The sequence below is a fragment of the Gymnogyps californianus genome, chromosome 4, assembly GCF_018139145.2.
Source record: "Gymnogyps californianus isolate 813 chromosome 4, ASM1813914v2, whole genome shotgun sequence".
Taxonomy (NCBI): domain Eukaryota; kingdom Metazoa; phylum Chordata; class Aves; order Accipitriformes; family Cathartidae; genus Gymnogyps; species Gymnogyps californianus.
In genome coordinates, this window is record NC_059474.1 from 71410189 (window position 1) to 71431153 (window position 20965).

Sequence of the window (20965 nt, forward strand, 5' to 3'; positions counted from 1 at the left end):
CATGCAATTTGTCTAGCAGTGCTAGCCTTAGGAATTCAAATATCAAATACAATTCCTTTTTAAAAGAAACTGGTTGTGGAGTATTTCCCCCCACCAACTGCTATCTCAATTGCTCCCCCTCACCCGTTGAATTATCTGGATGATATGGTAATGGATGAAGGACAATGAGGGACTCACTTCATTATTGAGCTTCAGAGTTCTTTCCCTCTTCCTCTTGGGAGGGATGGGGGCAGGTGAAGTTTATGATATGAAGCCTTGCCAATGCCATTCAGGTACCTCTGTCAAAATGTGGATTCTGTGGGGTGTACGTGTGTAGATGCAATTAGTTTTAGTGCTGAAGTGTAATGCTGGAGCGTGGTAGGAACTGGAGTTGCAGTAGCCCCTCTTACAGAGTAACTTAAGTACTCTGAATTCCATTCAGGTTTTTCTGTTTCAACTTGGGAGACTGAAAGTTTAAAAAAATGCTTATTTTGGGGCCCATTCTGCTAAAGTTTGTTACAGATCTAGACCAAGGTCCTCTGTTGGAGATTCTCTAGAGGACCTCTTGGTCTTCTTGACCAAGGAACTACAGCTTCCAGTCAACTTGCCTCAACTCCTGAGGTACATAAAATTCGCGTATGTACTTTATGATTCACTTCCAGGTAGGCTTAGAGGTGTCTGTCGAGTGATTATCTTGCCTGCAGACCTTGAGCATGAAGTGGTAGATTACTTGTCCCACGATGTAGATTAACACAGCACATTCATTTGAACAGGGCTTGGAAAGTAAGTTCCCATCTTGAGCAAGTGCTGTGAGTAGTAGGGTAAGTCATGCCCACCATGAGGCATGTAACTCCAGGAATGATCTCAGATAAGATTTATCTTACTGCAGCATGTAAGGTGCCTTTCCTGTTCCCAAGAGAAGAGGGAATTAAATTGTTCTTTTTTTTTCTAGAGACTAAAGTCTTTTCCATAACACTAGTAAAGGGACTCGGACACCTAAATGAAGACCTGATGAAAGCACTGTACAGACAAAATGGCAGGCAGTCCTCTGAGTCCGTGCTTATCACATGTGCACTTAAAATACCCTTGGTTCCAAAACAGCCTGCCACAGCTACATTATCAAAAATTAACGTTATGGTATGCAATTAATCCTGGTATATGCAAGTTTGCAGATCCTGTCCAACTTCATAGTCTCTTGGGGTTGGTGAGGTGCAGAGATGGACAGTTAGTTTCTATTAAATTATTTGTAAAATTCCTAGGACTAAACATCTTCAAATTTTGAAGAGTTTATATTTGAAGATGTTTTACACCTTTTGTTGTGATCTTGAACAGAAAAATACCCTAAACTGCATATTGAGGAAGTCCTAGTGGACTCTGGCACCCTGTGTATGTAAGGTGCTTACCAAGGGTCTCCGTTACTGACTTTGACCATTAAGATTACTAATGGCTGGGATTGTAAAGAAAGGTACTCGGATCAAGAGAGCAGCCCTAACCACCGGCCTCCCTCTGCAGCCCTTTGCTGGTCACACATCGCTTCCTCTGCTGCCCAGCTTCTGCTGGGGGAACTGCCCCCATCCCTCGGTGCTCAGGCCAGCAGCTTAACTTGGGGCTGCAGGTCCTATTCTGGCAACTGGAAGTTTGACTATGCACCACAGTAGCCAAATTCTTTCTTGCTTTGGCTCTAAATACCTTCATGTTTGCCTACGCCAGCCGAAACACATTCGGTGTCATTGCGGATCTCCATTTGAAGGTATCAATGTTTGAATTACTATATTAAAGTAATTCAAACATTGTAATTCAAAAAGTGATGCTGTGCTTTTTTGTCTGGTATAGTGCCTGTCAGCAAGCATCAAAGCACTGAGCGTGACTACTTTCCTCATCCTCAGATGCTTCTGGCATAACTCCAAACAGTCTGCGATGAAACGTTGGGGTTTTTCTCCTTGCTTAACATAAACTGCATTCTCGTACATTAAAAGAAAGTAAGACTCCCTGAGAGGTTACTGTGATTGTTAATAGCTAAAAGTAGTGTAGCTTTGATTCTCCTTTAAAACAGATTTTGCCTTTGAAAGGAGAAACTTGCCAGAAGTCGTTTGTTGCTAAAATGCACTGCTCAGCCCCTGCATCGTTTCTGGGTGGAAGCTACGGTCCCATCCAGAAATACTATTCTGTAACAAGTCATTACAGTATGAGATGGTAAATACTGAGTATAATTCAACAGTGTGCGACTGCTGACTGAACAGAGCAATTAGCTTTTATTGTAAGCGCGCAGAGAATACACGTCACTAGTCCTTGTTCGAATGCAGCACTGTTTCCATCGGCTCAGAAGGATAACCCCGGAGATGAGGGTGTGAAATCCGTGGCTGTCCTGCAGGGCAGACGCACCTACAGCTGATGCAGGTCAGGTCCTCCTGGCACAGCTCTGAGGCAGAAGCCGAGGACCCGGCCTGTTCCTCCCGGCCAGCTTTGAAAGCGGTCCATCAGTGGCATTTAGTGACAGGCAGAGACCTCTGCCAGCGTGGCAGGTACTCCTTTGGCTGTGAAACAGCCTTAACAGCCTATATTGAAGTATGCGTGTGTAAAAGAGAAGTATGCTCTATGCTACTTCTAAATAAAAATGTATGTAATTGATTCAGCAGCAGCTATAAAGCCCTTGATGGCCGTATTTCTTTTTACAGTCCTTCCAGTGGTGCAATTGCAGCATCGCCATTGCAATACCAGCACCTAAGATCACTTACAGACATACAATTTCAACAGTTCTTTCTATAAAAGGGGAGTTTCTAGAAAAGAAACAGCTGCAGTATGGAAATTGGTGGAAAGTGAGTACCAATTTAATGTCACTCCCTCTAATTGGTTAGCGTTGCAGAAAATATATTCCTGATTGCAGCTTCCAGTGCTATATTTAGTAGCCCGTTCCACATGCTAGTTACAGTGCCTTCCCAGAGCCTGCCCGTATCTCCAGGGACATTTCATGGTTTGCGTCACCCCCAGCTTTTGCTGATGGAAGTCAGATGGATTTTTATTTATTACGCAAACACGGTTCCGTAGCACCTCCAGTAGAAATGGCCTCGTCGTTTGTTCCCCGCAGACTTTTCCTCATTGGCAAGATCCCAGGAACCGAGCCAACTTCCCTGTTCTTTCCCAGCACCACAAGATTTCCCCTTTGGGGTGGGCAAAGGCCCGTGGCTGCTGGAGGGAGGTATGGTTACACACGACAGGGTGGCAGGCTGTGTCGAGGGTGGGTGCAGCAGCGGGTACACCTCAGCACAGTGCCTGCAGGACAATGCAAGCAAAGCCCAGGGGAAAAAACAGAAATTCCAGGTTCCACCCAAGCCCAGAGCTTGTTCTGCACCGAAACACCCTGCAAACATGGGCGCTGCACCTTAGTCACGGGCACCTTACGCTTCACTGCTAAGAAATGGAAATAACTTGGCATTTTGAAGAGGAATGATACATACAAACATGCCTCAGATCTCCTTGAGGCCAAACATCCAGCTTTTTTCTTGGGTGTATTAGAAACTGCCGACCTAACCTCAGCAGCCTGCAGGCAGGACACCAGCACCTCGCTTTTGACATGGGTTATGGACCCCGGTTATGTGGTCCCACACAACAAAATCACACGGACACCAAGCACTTTGTGCTCACCTTGTGTTAGCATTCTTTGTATTAAGTCAAAGACGAGGCATTTACGTCCAAAAATGTTTTTCTCTCTTGAGTAAGCTTAGCCAAATGTTACCCTATTCCCTGCCACACAGAACAAGGCACACAAAATCCCCAGGCTATAAAAGTGAAGGCTGCCAGCCTTTCCATTAGCAGTGGCCAGAGTTAATCACAGGGTGTAATCAGGTGGTTAATCAGGGAAGCTGGTTCTCTGAGTTAACATTCAACTAAGGGCAAAGTATTTGCTGAAGCTGTTTCCCCCACAGAAAGGGCTAGAAGGTGCTGGGGGAGGAGGGGAAGAGGAGAGGTCTTCATCATGGTGAGGAGCAGAGAACCGTTTCAGGTACGTTTTTGACAACTAACTTGTTTGGGATTTTTTTGTTTTGTTTTGTTTTTTGTAACTTCACTTCCAGTCTTGTAATCCAACACTTGCATCGCACTCTCCGACAGGAACATTTCGCTTTTTTTCTCAGCCTCGTTGAGTAATACGAATGGTTTCAGACTGATGTGGCACGCGCTGGACACTGTTTGCTACCAACATGCGGGTTTAAGTCTCACCGCCTCTCACCCCTAAGGCAGTTTGCAAGCTCCAGATATATATATACGGCTGGTGCAGTTTCTCCCCTATGCTGCTGGGCTGCTGGTGCTCAGGGTCAGGGCAGCGGAAAGCAGTCAGTTTTGCTGCGCACAAATCTCTTTCCCCTTTGCTGGCAAAAGGCAGTGAGAAGCCGGGGGATAAAAAAAAAAGTCACAGCTCTGCGTGCTCCGTAGCCCTGCCTGTTCTAGCATGAAGTGCTTAAAAATTTGTCAAACTTCACTATAGGTAGATGAACTAGCCTAAAATATTTCCTGTGGGGAATGACTCCAGGAATACATAGTTCTTGCTAATTAAAGAAAATATATAAGCCATTTACTACACAAGGGTACTAGTTTATAGCAGAAGAATTATCTGGCTTGATAAATCAAGAGTTTCTCCCCAAAGCCTTTGCTTGGTCTCAGTGGCTCTGGTACAGCAGTTTCTTGCATCAGCCTCCCTGGCTGCTTCCTTTTCATCCAGCGACCTGCAGTACATGCAAACGTGCTGCTAGGTAGAAGCAGACAGAGCCTTGAAAGAGCTGGGAAAGGCCAGGAGTAGTAGTAATCAATCAAAATACAGATATGTTCTGAAAACAGAAAGGGGTATTGGCCTGCAGCTGAAAGGAGGCAGGTTTTCTTTTCTTTTTTTTATAGTCAGCAGAAAACACGCCTCATATAACCCGAGCGTGGCATGCATACACTTTTTGGAGTCAGCCTGCATGATTTCTGATCCTTATGGGTCCCTTCCTACTTGAGATTTTCTATGATTCTATGATTCTCCAGCACTTAACAGTGTATAAGTGTGGGGGAAAGTCCCTGGACTTTAACTTGAGGAGGGAAAGCCCGTCAAAGCAAACAGCATTTCCCAGCCCTCCCTCGCAGTTTTCTGTAAAGACAGCAGCTGTTTTGTCCCACACCTCTTCAGGTCAATCTAACTGAAACACACTATAAAACTCTATAGCTTCACTTGCACTTTCTGAGCTGCTGCAGTAATGTCTTTTTTTTTGTAGTTACAGCTTTGGTACTACCAGAAAGATGTGCATTCTCTTTAATTGACATGACATATGTCATCTTAATTAAAAAAAAATTACTTCGGTTTATATTTCATGTTTCATCTTCTGACTTCTGTCCACTACATGTTTTTAAATATACTCGTCACATTTTTTTTAATCAATATTAGTTGCTATATATATAGTGCTTATACTGAAACGGTACATGCAAATATTAAGTCCTTGGTCGCACTCCCCCCCAATAACCATGAGGCTGATTTAAGGTTACGGCTGGTGTTCTCATTTGCCAAGTTCTTTGCCCTAACCATATCTCATAGGCGTCGCTTCTGTGTCTCTCATTTTGCCCTGTGCAGGCAGCCTAGCAACCCTGATTGATAGACCCAAGTCTTTGCTACATCAAACAAACAGCCCTTCACCCATAAAGCCCGAGAGCTGGAGCTTTAAAGCAGATGCTAGTGCTGGACTCCCACGAGTGTCATGTGCCACACGGTCACCTCACTGCACTAACAAAAAGTTGTAATTCTGTACACATCCCCCCCCCCCCCCCCCCCCCCCCCCCCCCCCCCCCCCCCCCCCCCCGCAAAGTGTTGCATTACAATGCCAAAGTATGCATGCTTATGATGCCCCCAAAATATATGTGACTATACGTATTTTCTGGCCATAATTTTATATATCTAGAACATATATCTTCTTGTATATATTTCTATATCATCCTCTATCCCCATGCATAAAAATGAAATATACCTATTTAATGAAAGCTGAAACTTTTGAAATGAATTATTTCGCTTCAGATGCAATTTGAGAAAAGCACAACTATTGCAAGCCTTAGAAGCCAATCACAAGGGCTGCCAACATCACTGTGCTTTTTAACAGCAGCATCACAGTGACTCAGATATTAGCTCGGTATTGAAGTTAGTACTTCATGGTAGTAATGAGGATGAATAATCACATACAGGAACTTGAAAACCCCCTCTGATTAGCAAATGGTTTTTTTATCTGCAGCTGAATCTTTAGTTGCTGAAGCCAGGAGCCCTTCATTGCCTCTGATTTATGAGTGGGTTAAAAATATCTTGAAGTAAATGGAAAAGCTGTTGCATGAATTTTAGGGTCAATTTAATCTTTTTCTCATTGTGTGCCCTTCCTGGAACAAGCAAAGCACTGGGGGACGGAGGACTGCAAAGGACAAGAACAGCAGCACCTCAACACCCCTGAGCCCTTTGTGTTTTCCTGCACAGGGGTGGGTGTGAGGGGTGTAGGGTGACCAGGCTTTTACATAAAAAAGCAGCCAAGAACGTCAATCCGTACCTCCACTTTTCTGCAACGGCCCCAAAGCCGAGCCTGCCTGCCCCAGCCTTGGGGAGGACATCAGCCTTGCCGGGAGAGGCACGGGCAGGTGAGGCAGGGCTGAGGGGTGTCCCCTGGGTGGGCAGGGGCTGAAGAGCACGGCTGGCCACGCTTTACTGGCCAAAAGCCAAAAAAAACCCCAACCCCAAATGCTTAGGAACGAGTATAAGTGCAGGGTCAGCACATAACACACGTTTCCCCTACTCCACCAACAACTGCTTGTAGCTTGGACCCCACCCGTTTAATCACGCGCAAAAAAGAAATTCTCTGCCGTTAACGTGTATAGTTTTTTTTCTCAAACTTTCAGAGAATCCTAGCAGTCCCACCATCCCATGGCCAAGACTTCCAGTTTAACTGTGGTGTGTAAAAGACAACATGAATTTTGCTTGAAGCTTGTCTTCCGCCAGCTTCACTTGATAGCACTGAGCTTTGTTTGATCCTCCCCCCCCCTTTATGAAGGCTGAAGACGGAGGTTTAAAACACTTTCAGCAGCCTGCACGTTACCAACATCCCGATGTTAGGCTGCTGCCACACAGGGAGGGAAAATAAGAGAGCTGAAGGAAAGCCTCTCCAGCTCCAGGGGTCTGCACTCAAAGTGACAACCGAGACTCAGATAGGAACACTTGGCCATGGGAGAGGAAAAATGGTCTTCAAACACCGCCTCTGCTTTACAACGCATGATTTAGATGCACAGTATGATGTTTTTGAAAGTAAATAACTAAAAATATTCATTAAGAGGGAGTTTACCATGTTGCCTCACAGCAGAGCCTTTTTTCTGCCTGTGACCTTTTCACAGGGGCAATGCAAACAGTAAAAAATAGAAGAAAAAAAAAAAAAGGAAGTACTGAGCTAAGATCACGGTCTTATGACTTACTTTTCATATGCTCACATTCACACTAGTTGTCTCTTCCTTTTTATTTAATATCTTTTTGTATGCGTGTGTGTGCGCATGCGTGTGTGTGCGCATGCACATGTGTGTATGAAAATCACAGGCTCCACGTTATTGTGATTTTATCATTGTGATTTTGTGTGCTTATGGCTATATCTATGCAACACTTGTCTGTTTTTCAGGGGTTTGATGGCCTCTGAGACAGAAGGTCTATTTAAAAAGGAGCTTATAAGCTGCTAGAAAGCCAACGCTTATCCTTTTTTTAAATTTGACACTCTGTATACCTGCTACTGAAAAATATTAGTATTAGCAGAAAGAAAAAAACCCCATCATTGTCTTCCAAAATGAAGATCTGACTATCTAATGTACTGCTTTTGCACTCAAACACAGAGGCAGGGCTGCAGTGCTATAAAGAGTTACTTGTTTTAAACCAGGACCTGACAGAAAGATGGATTATGATGGGCAGATAAAAGAGAGAGGCCCCTTGAGCTCTTCGGTGTTGTCAAATATAGGTGCTTTTTCTTGATTCTCCAGGAGCAAGTAACTACCTGAACATTCTGGTGGGGGTTTTGTTGTTGTTGTTTTTAAATGTGTAAGCAAAGTCTGTTTTCGAACCCCATCTCTTAATGGAAACACAGACTGTGAGACCCAAGTGCACCCTACAGGTTTCAAAATAAGATGCAAGCAGACAGGAATCCAAAACATATGCCCCCTCGCCTTTTTGGGGGTTTTTTGGGTTTGGTTTTTTTTTTTTTTTGAGCTTCCCATTTATTTCAAAGCCGATCTTACTATAATTAATTTCAGGGAAGAGACAACAGACTACTTATTTTTGAAGGTTTGATACTGGCAATACCAGCTTTCATACACCTGATGGTAGAGTTGCAAGTTCTGCTACCCCAAAAAAACCAACAACAAAAAAAAAGAGAGAGAGGGGGAGTGCAGCACATTCATTAAATGCCGTGTGCCTGTCTGCTGGGTCGCCTTCTGAGCTGAGGGCAGGTGAAGCTGCTGTCGCTGCCGTAGCTAGAGGCACTGAACAGCCTTTTCCGCTGAGGTGAGTGCAGCCCAAGCCTGGACCTCTTCTGCTGGTACTAAGATACAAACAGTGTGTGCACTACTCAGCCTGCTTACCCTGAGACTCTATCTGGCATTCTCGCTCTTAGTTGCAACTACAAGCCGTGTCTCTGGTCAGTGATCACCACTGTACCTCCGTCCCCAGGCCTCAGTCACATTACATCAATTCCAGGTTGTTTTTCAGGGGTGAGAAGAGCAGGACGGGGAGAGGATTATGAGTTTCTTGAAATGATCGTTGGTATTGCTGGGAAATTTGCTTTTCATTCATTTTAAGTGATTAGCTAAGTATTCTGTCATTCAAGATTCACATTAACCAGAGGTGATTCAGCAAAGGCAGAAAACAATACACGTAGATAATACCTGCACGGAGCAGGATGATGCACCTCAGCGAGTGTCCCTGGATGGCTAGCAGCTTTTACATGCCTGCCTTTGGCCTCTGGAAATATCTTCCTCAACTACAAGGAGCTGCCTTCAGCAAGTGCTTCAATAGCCTCTGTGATGCTGATTTTGCAGATTTTGCAGCTGGGAGGCTGTACAGAGCCCAGTGAGTCCCAGGATGTCACTGGAAACCAGCGGCAATTCGTTCCCTCTCAATGTCGCTTCACAGCCCTTGCTGACGCCGCCATTCAGCCGGCTGAATGAGAGGCCTCCTTCAGGCATCCAGTGTCAATAGATGGAAAAAAAACCCCAACCTTCAAACTCAAAACAGAATTTTTTTTGTGAATCCTAGAATAATGCCAATTTCTAATGTTATCTACAACTTTAGATTTAAGATTACATGTTGGTTTTGTGTTGATTTGCACAGAAAACCAGACTGCCATTTTAAAAGTAATATTACTATTACTTTAAAATGACATGTGGCTCTACTTTTTGTCTGGGACTCGAGATGTTCTGAAACACTGGCCAATGGCCTTGAAAGCAGGACTCTGGAAAAAAAAAAACGACCATTAGAACTATATATTCAGGTGGAAGTGAATATATTCACCGAGAGGGGACAAAGAATATGACTTCCACCGAGTTTATAAAAGCAGCAAGTTAGTAGATGATCAGTCTGGGAAAATGTTAGTGCAGGGTTAGAATTTAAAGGTGACAATTATGCTGCATCATATAGGATGAATCAGGTAACAAGAGTCTATGACCAGCTGCAAAACAGAGGAGATGCCCTCTCAGCACATGATCAGATATTACGGGAGACAAGGAAAAAAAATGACAAGGGTGGAGCTATTTAATCTTTCAAATTCTTTAATGACTGTACTTTAGACCCTTTATTGGATTGGCAATTTTTTGCTTTGGGGAGATTACACTACACATAAAAACCCCATGTATTTTGATACTTCTTAGCTATAGCATCGTGATGAAGACAGGAGATGAGACATAAAATAAAACCCCAAGAAAACCCTAATGCACAGCAAGTATATGCATGAACACTAGGACACATCTAGAGTTTGTATGTCAGCCTCTTGCCTTCCTAAGTTGAAAGTCGCTTCCTTCCTCGGCAGTTTGATGAAATAGCTTGTGTCAATTTAGGATGAGGGCTCACAACTGCATCGCACTGTTGGTAATCTACCAAGGTCCCTTCTGGTCATTCCCAGGGTCCAAAAGCACAAGGTATACATGTTCAATAGACAGGTTCTTTTAATCTTTCCGTAGAATTAACAGCCTATGTGAGCAGTGATGACTGCAATCATATTTAAAGACACAAATCACCTCTAAAAGGTGTTTTACCTTTTTGTTTTTAATACACTATTACGTGTGGAACTAGAAGAGGAGCATAACTAGGACAGTAGTGAAACAGTATATAACACAAATGATTTGCAAGGTGGGGAAAGTACTATATATTTACCAAAGCGCCAGCTTAATTGGAAGAGAAGCCTTGCTCTGTGTGTGCACACACACGTGTGCATGAGTACATATATGGAAACCTGTAAGATTGACTTTTGAGACAACCAAGAAGTCCCACCTGTATGTGAAGTTAAGAACTTTTATTTCTGAACATGAAGTGAGACTAAGAGAAGCCTAATGGAGAAGACTCCTTTATGGTCTTGACACACATTCAAGGGTCAGTAATTCCTCGTTTTATAACTGTTGTATCATTTCCCATTCTTCTGGAATCTGAAATAAATCCCGAACATGCCTCTGAATCAACACGTGGGTGCTTCAGATGCTTCAAAACAACTCGGAGCCATCGCAAGAAAGCATTGACAGTAGTCCAAGTATTGTGACAGTCTTTCACAAAATGGTCACCCACACACACACACAAACTAGAAACTAATATAGTTTTTTTAATGGATTTTATCATAAGAAATTATGTCATCATTCCTAGTATAATTATTGAAAACAACTGATAACAGTTTGTGGCAAAGCCAGTTTATTAGGTTTCTGGGATTGTGTCTTGCCCTCACCCCAACACATACAAAATAACCCAACTTTACAATTTGGTAAAGTGAAAATACATATACAAAGTATTCAGTACTTTTGACATCAATTTTGTGGGCAGAACACTACCACTGAAAGCCAGGAAGCATACTGAATCCTGCATTCATGACCACATTACCTTTATGCCAGAACCATTAAAACATGCTTTGTGCTGAAGATGAAATTACATACTTAAACATTGTTTCCACGCAATTTTAATGATGAGGGCCCTTATTTACAGGTTGTGAATAACTCAAATAAAGCTTAACAGATTTGCAGATGTTTGATATCAAATTTAACAGTAACGTTGTAGCTACATAATTTCCTTACCTCAACCCCCAACCTGACTGACTGACTTTGGAATTCTTCATTCTGTTTAATTAAAAAAAAAAAAAAAAAAAAAAAAAAAAGTTTGCTGACATACTTATGATACAAATAGTTAAGATGGATCCTTTTGGGAAAAAGGATTAAGGACATGAGTGAAAAACAAATTGTCCAAGAGGACTGTAAACCATATTTATTTACAATAGTATACACATAAATTTAAGATCAATCCTTTTCTTAAAAAAATCATTAAGGACACTAGTGTTAAAAAGCTGATTGTTTCTAAAAGGACCGTAAACCAAATTCTAGTCATGTAAGGTTCAGAGTGAATACAAAACTTCCCTTTTACAAATGTTTCCTAAACAAAATTACTGTCACAGTTGTAGCAGCTTTATACAGGAAAAAAATATTACCTTTTGTTTAGATTCTTTTTCAACATCTTAATCATATTAGACCAAACTGAATGCTCTTTCTAAATCTAGAAAAAAGTCAATGCATTTTTCTTTTGTCAGTATAACTTGCAATAGAATTACACCTTATTAATTGTAATACTTTAAATAATATTAGTTATCCTGTTTCAATAATTTGTTTCTAATACGATCACTAGGGTGGCAGCTTCTGAACTGGCCCTTCCATTTAGTTTCCAATCAGCATCACACACTACACATTGCAAATTAAAAAAAAAAAAAAAAAATCTTCATTTTTACTTCAATTCCTTTAAAAACTAAGTCACAAAACATTGTTTGACATGGCATATGAATGAAGTCATAGACTGTGTTCTATGGCTTACATTTTGCTTTATGTAATTACATGCAACCTAGCACCATTTTTATTATGAAACTTGACCTTCAGACAGAACTGAAATAACGGTTGCAATTATGAGAACACAGAAGAAGACGGTTCTAGAGGAGTAATTTCTCTCATCTGACCCAACACATGACTAACTCACATTAGCAATGCCAAGGATGCCCCACATACAGCCATGACATTACACAAGCAGGTTTTACCTCAAAAATCTGTAACAGATGATGTATTTGGCAGATTTTCTCCATATTTCAAGATCTAATTTATTTTGTATTCAAAAGTATTTTGAGGAAGTCCCATATTCCTAACATTTTGTCCTAAGCATTTCCGTCCCTAAAATATGTTATCAAGTTGGTTGTAAAAAACTTTTTCAAGATACTTGAAAAGCATTTATCATCACTAAAATCCTCTGAAACCGCTTTGAAAACCAGTATGCTTTTGCCAACTTCACTCAGTCCTTTATTTACTTAAGCATTTTTACTTACCCTGGGACATCTTTAGAAATAAGTCCTCACTGAAGTTTTAGTAAGGTCAGAGAAGTTATGGACAGTTATAGTCCCAAATTTACCCCAAATCCTGTGCTACAGTACCTTCCATAAGAAGGAATGCATAGTTTAGTTTCACATGCTAATTATGAAAAATTAATGAAGTCTTAAGTATCAAATAATTGTCTAGAGGTAGGGACAAGTTTGTCAATTCCCTCACCATTGCCATGAAGAAACAGACAAAGTTTACTGTGGAATGACACGCCAAAGCTAGCAGTTTGCACCTACACTGACAGCCCAAACTTTATCTGACAGTCCTGGGTTTTGTTTTTAAAATAAAAAGGTACTTGCTTAGCAATTTACTAGCAGTCACCAAATATTCCTTCATATACCAAAAATCTCCCCACTCACTGACCCCAAAATCAAGCCATCTGGCTGTCACAGAACACTTTTTCTCCTACATTATTCCAATGCAAGCAGCAACCAAAAATGTTAGTAAACTGGCTTACTATTTATAACCTTACCACAAGTGATGAAAACAATCTCAGGCAGCAAGAGCTCAAGTAGAACTGCTTTGTCAAAACTTCACTTGAAAGTTTACTTTCCCGTATATTTATAGTGAAACTTCAGTAATTCAGAAAGTACAATTACAAAGTGCAAGAACATGAGATGGGCACATCTACACCAGAAAAAAAACCACATTAAAGTGCCAAAGATATTCGCTATAATTGCTACCAAAACCTGGAACTTTGCCAAGATCATAATTTTGAAGCATTTGCAAACAAGACAAGGTGACAGCTGATAATCGTGTGATTTAACACCAGCAGGTCATGGCAGGTTTTGGTTCAGGCTTTATATGTATTTCATCGCGATCTGGGGGTTGACTAAGCATTAATGGCTTGTGACTTTTAAGCTTGTGAGCCAGTGTCATAAATATGGCCTCCACATGGTCATTGTCATTGGGGTTTTTGGCAGAGGTTTCAAACAATGGCATACTGTGAGTATCAGCAAACTTCTGGGCCAAGTCCGTGGGCACCTGAATAGCACTTCTCAGGTCACATTTATTTCCAACAAGAATCCGTGGTATATCATTGGCAAGAAGGTGTTGTTTGCATTCCTCTATCCATGACGGCAGACTGTGAAAACTGGCAATGTTTGTCATATCATATACAAACACAACAGCATGTACATTCCTGTAATAGTGCTGCACCATGCTCTTTCTGAAGCGCTCCTGGCCTGCCGTATCCCACAGCTGGATCTGAAAAGGGAAAGACAATGAGAGAAAAAAATGTTTTATTACTCATGTTGGAAAATAATACAAATCACCTGTAGGTAGGGAAGTCACACGATCACAGAAATCCACTCTTCTGAATTAATCATACTGAAAAGTTTGTGCTGAAGAAAACTGTTGCTTTTACACAATTTCAGAAACTTTTGCTTTCAAAGCTGCTCACAATTGAAGCCTGGAAGAAATGATGATGCAACTTGATCACAAATATGAATTTCTGGAAGTTTATTGGAGCATGTGTTTTGTAAGATTTTTACAAAAACAAATCCTGAAGTCTTGGCAATAGCACTTTTATTTGAAAAAACAACATTTCACAGCACAACTCTTGGCTGACATGATTTTTTATTGCCAAAAATACTGTCATCTTCCCCAAAGTTTTGTTCTTAGCATGAAGTTAACTGCCTGTTGTGGTACCATATAAAAGTAGGGAGAAATCAAACCATGCATGAATAACACCACCAACAAAAACAGGACAAAGAAATCTTTCTCTGCAGTGTATCTATTGGAATCAAACCCTCCTGTGATGAACCTCTAACTTAAGCTTATTTGATGCTTAAACTAGGACCATACTGTGGTTTGTAGTATCAAAGCATGCATAAAAAGGGGGGGGGGGGGGGGGGAATGCATAAACCTCCTGTTAGCTTAACATGCTACTATTTTTTCCAGGTACGCATCATTCTATCCCAAATAGACTGAACATCTTTGTTTGAAGCCTAATCAGCGTAACAGACAAAAAGACATTCAGAACTGAAATGCTTTCAAACTTCTCAGGTACAGATTAAAACAAAACAAAACAACCCTCGAAGCACAAGCAGATGTAAGCAACAACTAATAAAAATTTTAAATGCATCAATTATCCTGGCATAATGGAAGTTTGAAGTCCTCAGATGCGTAGAGTACGCTACAGAATTGTGCACTTATTGGACACAGTGATATTTTAACAAACTTGCTCTCCAAGAGACATGGGACTGCAATATACAGCAGCCAGAGCCAGTTCACCTACAACGCTAGATTAACTGTACACTGTAAGAAATAAACTAGTGTGTGGCTCTATCACACACACCTTAGCGATGGTGTTAACACTGAAAAACAACATTATATTTCTGGGGTCAAAGCTGAGTTCTAGATTCCTGTCTGTCCTGTACAGCTGATCCCTGATGGCTGAGGCGGTTTGATTAGTTTCCTCCCTGGAAATGAGAGTTTTTCTTCAGACTCAGAATTCAAGGAATATTAAACATTCTGTAAACGATGAAGGTAAATTTAGAATTCAATCTGTTCTCATGAAGGTACAGCCGTTATCTTCCTTTGATGAAATTATTCTCCCATTGCCATAGTTCTGCATTCCTTTGATCCAAATGTTTCAGTAAAACTTCTTTAGAAATTGCAAGTGTCTTGAAAGTTGCCTTGTTTACCATTTTTACCAGTGACTTTGATATTAAAAAAAAGGAAACCCAAGTGCCAGGGAAATTTGCTGATGGCAAGAAGCTAAGAGGCATCACTGACAGAGAGGAGGATTACAGTATCACATAAAATTTTTTTTGAAAGCTGCAACAGTAGAAACAGGGTGAAACTGAATAGAAGCAGATGCAAAGTCTTGATAACAGTGACTAACAACAAAGACTTTTCCTATAAGCGCAGGATTCATCAGTTTGGAAATTATTAAAACAGATGACGATTCAGATACACGAGTCAATCACAGGACGTCATGAATCACTAGTGTGACAGAGCGAAGGAAAAAGAGTAAGTGATGTTTCAGGATGGTGTGACTTTTTTTGCAGTATTGTTCAACCCTGGTCACCCATCCTCGATAAAACCTCAGACTGGAGCAGGTGGAAATGGCAGTTACTGGTTTCATCAGGGGAACTGAGAATTTACAGGAGAACATCAGAACAGCTTGGCTTCTGTAGTCTAGTCCAGTTATCTGCAGCTTCTGATCCACAGACTTATAAAGATCCACGTGCTGCTTCTAAAAGGGTCATTAAGATTATTAAGAAAAGGAAGGCAAGTCGCCCTCGCCCTAGCCTCTGAGTGCAGAAAACAGTCAGTTGCAATCCATCTCATTTTAGAGCAAATACCCACTTTTTGCCAATGGTATTACTCTCTAAACACAATTGACTGCATCTCCATGGTCTGTTAACGGAGTCTAGACAATCAGATTAAATATAAGCACCTAAGTTTGGGTAAGATTCATTCACCTACCCAGATGAGAGATACTTCTAGTTCTATGCACTTACAAAACATTATGAAGTCAGGAGACTCATGGAAAATTTTCATTCATTTGGAATTTGACAAATTAAAGAGAGAAGAAAGAAGCGCAGACTGAAGTAATCCTTATGTTCAGACAACATAATGTTAAGGAATCACTATAGATAATCTTGGAAAATGCTGTATCAAATTAATTTAAAGAGGGAGCTCATTTTCACAGGCAGCTGTGAGCTTACACTTCTCTCCCCACTTCATTCACAGAGCAGAAATCAGTCATGCTTCAGTCAAGCACATATCCGCAAGTGTATTGCCTGCCTTGGGTAGAGAAGGGGAAATTAAATTAAAGGTTTACATATCTTCCAAGTTAAGCTTAAACTACAGTTCCTCCTAAATTTTATTTACATGCAGCTTCAAGCTTGAAGGGTATTATCTCAAATTAAAAATGTTAATATTCTTGGCATGGAATCATTTGCACTGAGAGGCAAATCCTTCTGCAAGATTGAAAATTTCACACCTTAGAAGTTTCTTTTTTCCTCTTACCAGGTGAACTTGAGTAGACCATTCAATTTCTGGCCACCCACCCACTCCCCCCCCAAATATTTGCTCTACTGAAAAACAACACTGAAAATGCTCACATAGATGTGCACTGATGAATTAACATTAAGATTACTGTTTCATTATTAGTTCAATACTAGGAAGCACATTTTTTATAATAGCCCTTTAAAATGTGTGATTTGAAAGTTTGGTTTAACAGCATAATTCAGCTAATAAAAACGTGGACAGAATCACTTTGTCACACTCCCTAGGAAAGACAAATGGTACTCAAATATATTGACTCAGCTATCACCTCCCACCTTCTGACTCCTTTTTGTGGATCCAGGAAGGCTGTTTTCTAAACAAGGACTCCCTTAGCATGCATGGTTTATAACACGCTGGTAAAAATGTAACTGGCCTTTATAAAGATAAAATGGTAAACTATGTCTCCTTTTACAAGATGTGGGGAAAACAACTTGAAGAGCTCAAAGGTACAGAACATGATGTTTGGACTTTCTTTTTTGAATTTCATTTGTATCCTTTGCTCTTTTAATGTAGATCAGTAACGAGTGACATCGTTTTCTTCGATTTTCAATGCTTAGATCAATGTAGGAAGAGGAAAATTTAGAATGCAAAAAATTCATTTGTTGAAAATTTTAATTTATTCATCACATCTAGGCATCAGTGTTTCATACGAAGCTGTTAGCCTACTGTACAAGCTACAAAGGAATACACTCGTCCCTGTGTCTTGGAATTCTACACAATTACTGTGTGGGAGACCCCCGGCGAGAAGAACTGTGCTTGTGTTCCTGCCAATGACACAGCATTTTTCCAGCTGCGAGGGAAATGCTCAGTACTGTAGCAGCACAAGAATGACCATCCAGCTGGCTGGGGGAAGGGAGGGGAGGAGAGAGAAAGAGAAGACACTACTTTATAAATCTCCTTCAACACAAGAGGAAAAATTCCCTTCAGGGCACAGCAAGAACAGCAGTAATTCAGTTCATCTGAGCTTCTCTCTTTTCTGGTTCAACAGGCATTGCTGGAGCTCACTGCTACAAGCAAGAAAGGTGAAGATGAGTGAGAGGAGGTGGCAAAAACCCAAAAATTGGTGCATACTTGATGACACACAGCATCCCCCTAAGAGCTAGAGTCCCGGCCATAATGATAAAGTTTATTACTTTTAAAGCTGAAACAGAACTTCCTGGAAAACAATGTGTCTCAAAAGAGCCTCCTTCAGTTCTCCACCTCCCTCAACCAGAACTGGTATATTCAACAGGTAATATTCTCAAGAACGCAGCAAAACAACCTACCACAACATACATAACAAACTGGCACAATAACCTATGTGAAGCACCTCAGAACTGTAGATTAGGCTGTATTCTTCTTCACTTCCCTCCAACAAGGAGGCTGTTTTGCTGCCGGGCATAATCCAGAGGTAGTGAAAATGCCAGTCAATAAGATGGTGCTGACAAGAAAATATCCCTCAAGAGGTTCTCTCCTCCATCATGGACAGCAACAGACCAGGGAGTACAGAATCTCAGCTATCAGCCAAAGAAGTGCTATTCAGTGGTTTTATAAAGAGAGTAACAAAGACTCTTACTCATTTTTCTTTTTTAGTTAAAAAGAAGGCTATGAGGTGAAAAAAAACACATGAGAAGGAAACCAAATGGACTTATATGCCCTCCGCAATTTCTTTAATCAGTAAGTAAGCAAGGAAAAACTACAGCTTTCAGCTACATGACTGTAAGCTGTAATTAGAAAGCCTGGTGATAATAAATGCAAAAGTACAATTCCAAGACTACTGTGACTCCCTTTTTCTACACATTATTAAACTTTGCTCACAGAAACAAACTGTAATACAAAAGTAGAAGGGGATTCTGTTTAAAACCATGTTATTCCTTGTAAACAAACTGCATTTGTAAGCAGCTAGTAGTCTAATCTGCAAATAACTGTTAGGATCACCACTAGCATTTATGTATCTACCGGGCAGACTAGGTATATTTCATATACTTTTAAAATTTGATTTACAGTGCAAAGAAGGCAAAAGAACATTTTTGCCTCCCATTCAATTTTTCACTAAATTTAGTTTTGTAGGACTAAGCTTTAGCTAAACCTATAATCAGAGTAAAAACCAACGGTCAAATGTGAGCTAAGTATCCAACCTGTCACTGTCCAGTTCTGTACCACATTTGCCTAAACATGCCGCAATCTTAACAGAATCCTAAAAAAAAAAATAATAAAAAAAAATAAATCAAAAGTTGTAACACATTGCCGTCACTGATGCAGCACTTCACTCCTGAACAACGTTCAGATTCTTAACGGGACATTTGTAAAGCAAAATGCTCTTAACAGTGGTATCTGCATAGCTTTGTGGACTTGAAGGTCAAGCCAATTAAGTGTGATCCTTGATAAACACCGAAGGAGAATTCCTAGGGGGCAACAAGCTGCTGATACCAGGCACAGCCAACACTAAAAATACTGATAAGAGCTCTACCTAGAATTCCATTTTAAGGAGAAATTATTAACACCTGCCAAAAGCTGAGCAAAGGTTTGGCCTACGGTAGGAATTTTTCATCATCATAGAAACCTACATAGGAATTACATTTCCAATAGGAGCAAGGCAAAACAGTTTTAAACAAAGTTGCAGAGCAGATACAGCTGAGGCTACCGGCTATGCAACAGAACTTTACCAAACTTCTGGGGTATGGAAGTGTGACACGAGAGCCCCAGAACCCTACCGTGCAGCACCACACCTGCGAGTGGCATGGCGGCAGGGGAGGCTAGGATGCCCAGTCCTCACTCCAACCGCGCACAGCCCTGCTGGCTGCCCGGGCCTTTGGAGGTAAGCTGTTCGGGTGCTGGCAGAGACTCACCGGCCCCAGCCTGTCATCCGTCAGCACCCGCATCTCCCTCTTCTCCCGCTTTTCCTGGTCTCCCAGCTGCTGCCTGCAGCGACGCCGGAGCCCTGTGCCAGGCGCGGGCTGCTCCCGCCTGTCAGCAGCTGGGTCCGGGCCCGGTGGGTGCACCCCCTCCTGCCGCCCCAGCACCTTGCGGCCGGGCAAGGCCCAAAACGGCCGGGCCGCCGGCAGCTGCCCGCGGGGCGGACGGAGGCCAGCACCAGGCCGCGGCGGGCAGCGCTCCCAACGCCGGCGGCCTTGCCCGGGGCTCGCAGGGCCGAGCACGGGGGCGGGGAGGGCGGCGAGCCCCCCCCCGCCTCGCCCCGTCCCGGTGGTACCTTGATGCGCTCGCCGTCGATGGTGACGGCGCGCTCGCGGAAGTCCACGCCGATGGTGGCCTCGGTGCGCTGGGGGAAGCGGCCGGCGCAGAAGCGGTAGGTGAGGCACGTCTTCCCCACGTTGGAGTCCCCGATGACGATGATCTTGAAGATGCGGGAGCGCGCGGGGGGCAGCCCGCCAGGGAGCGCGCCGCTGCTCGTCAGGCTCAGCTCCAGCGAGGACTCCAGGTCGGCCGCCGCGGCCATCATCGCTTCGGGGGCCCGGGCGGACCGCCTCGGCGACGGGGACGCGACCGCGACCGCGACCGCCCGGCTCTCCCCCCTCCTCCTTGCTCCTCCCTCCGGCGCGGCGGACGGGCGCGCGCCCCGCCGCCCGTTAACCGCCGCCCCGGGGAGAAACGGCCGCCCACAGCGCGCGCTGCCGGCCGCCGGTAGCGCCGCGCCGCGCCACGTCACGTCACGGCGCCTCGCCCTGCTCCCGCCCACCGGCTGGGAGCGGCAGCGCGGGGCGGGGGGGGGGGGGGGGGGGGGGGGGGGGGGGGGGGGGGGGGGGGGGGGGGGGGGGGGGGGGGGGGGGAAATCTCGCGAGAGCGTGGCGCTGCCCTGCCCTGCCCCTCCGCCAATCCCCGGGCGCAGGGGTGGCTGGGCGCGAGCGGCGGTCGCCGCCGGGGGGAGCCGCTCGCCCGGCCTCGGGCCTTGGGGCGCCGGGCCGGGAAGCGGGGCCGTGCTGCGCGGAGGGTGGGCGAGCGGGGGGGGGGGGCGGTCGGGAGGGCTGGCGGAACGGCAGCTCGCGGTGCGGCAGCTTTTATGGTGGTAACTCGGGCACGGACGGGGCTTGGGAAGCAGGGGGTACCCGCGCAGCCAGCCCAGGCGTCGGTGGGGGCAGCGGGAGCGGCCTGCCTTTCCCCTCAGTGCTGGAGGAGCACCTCCGCCGGGGGGTTGTGTTTGTAAAGCGTTTTACAAATACACAAAGGCAAGAGGCCTGACTGGAGTGCCCGAAATAAGAAGAGGAAGGCTGAGATCACGAGGGTTTCTTTTTAATCGTGGGAAGAACTCTCTGTGGATAATCCCGTGAGTCGGCCTGTGGCGCGTGGCATGACACAGGCGGCCGAGGCCTCTCGCTCGGGCGCTGATGAACTTCACCGT

The 20965-nt window shown here is 43.5% G+C and overlaps 1 protein-coding gene across 1 annotated transcript; it reads right to left on the reverse strand.

The window, feature by feature from the left end:
* Nucleotides 1-11360: 11360 nt before the first annotated feature.
* On the reverse strand, nt 11361-20094 carry RAB33B (RAB33B, member RAS oncogene family). The gene is made up of 2 exons (XM_050896550.1): nt 19820-20094; nt 11361-13815 (listed from the first exon to the last, which is right to left on the reverse strand). Exons 1-2 carry the CDS (start codon nt 20066-20068, stop codon nt 13372-13374), a joined length of 693 nt encoding a protein of 230 aa, XP_050752507.1. The 5' UTR covers nt 20069-20094; the 3' UTR covers nt 11361-13371.
* Nucleotides 20095-20965: the final 871 nt, after the last annotated feature.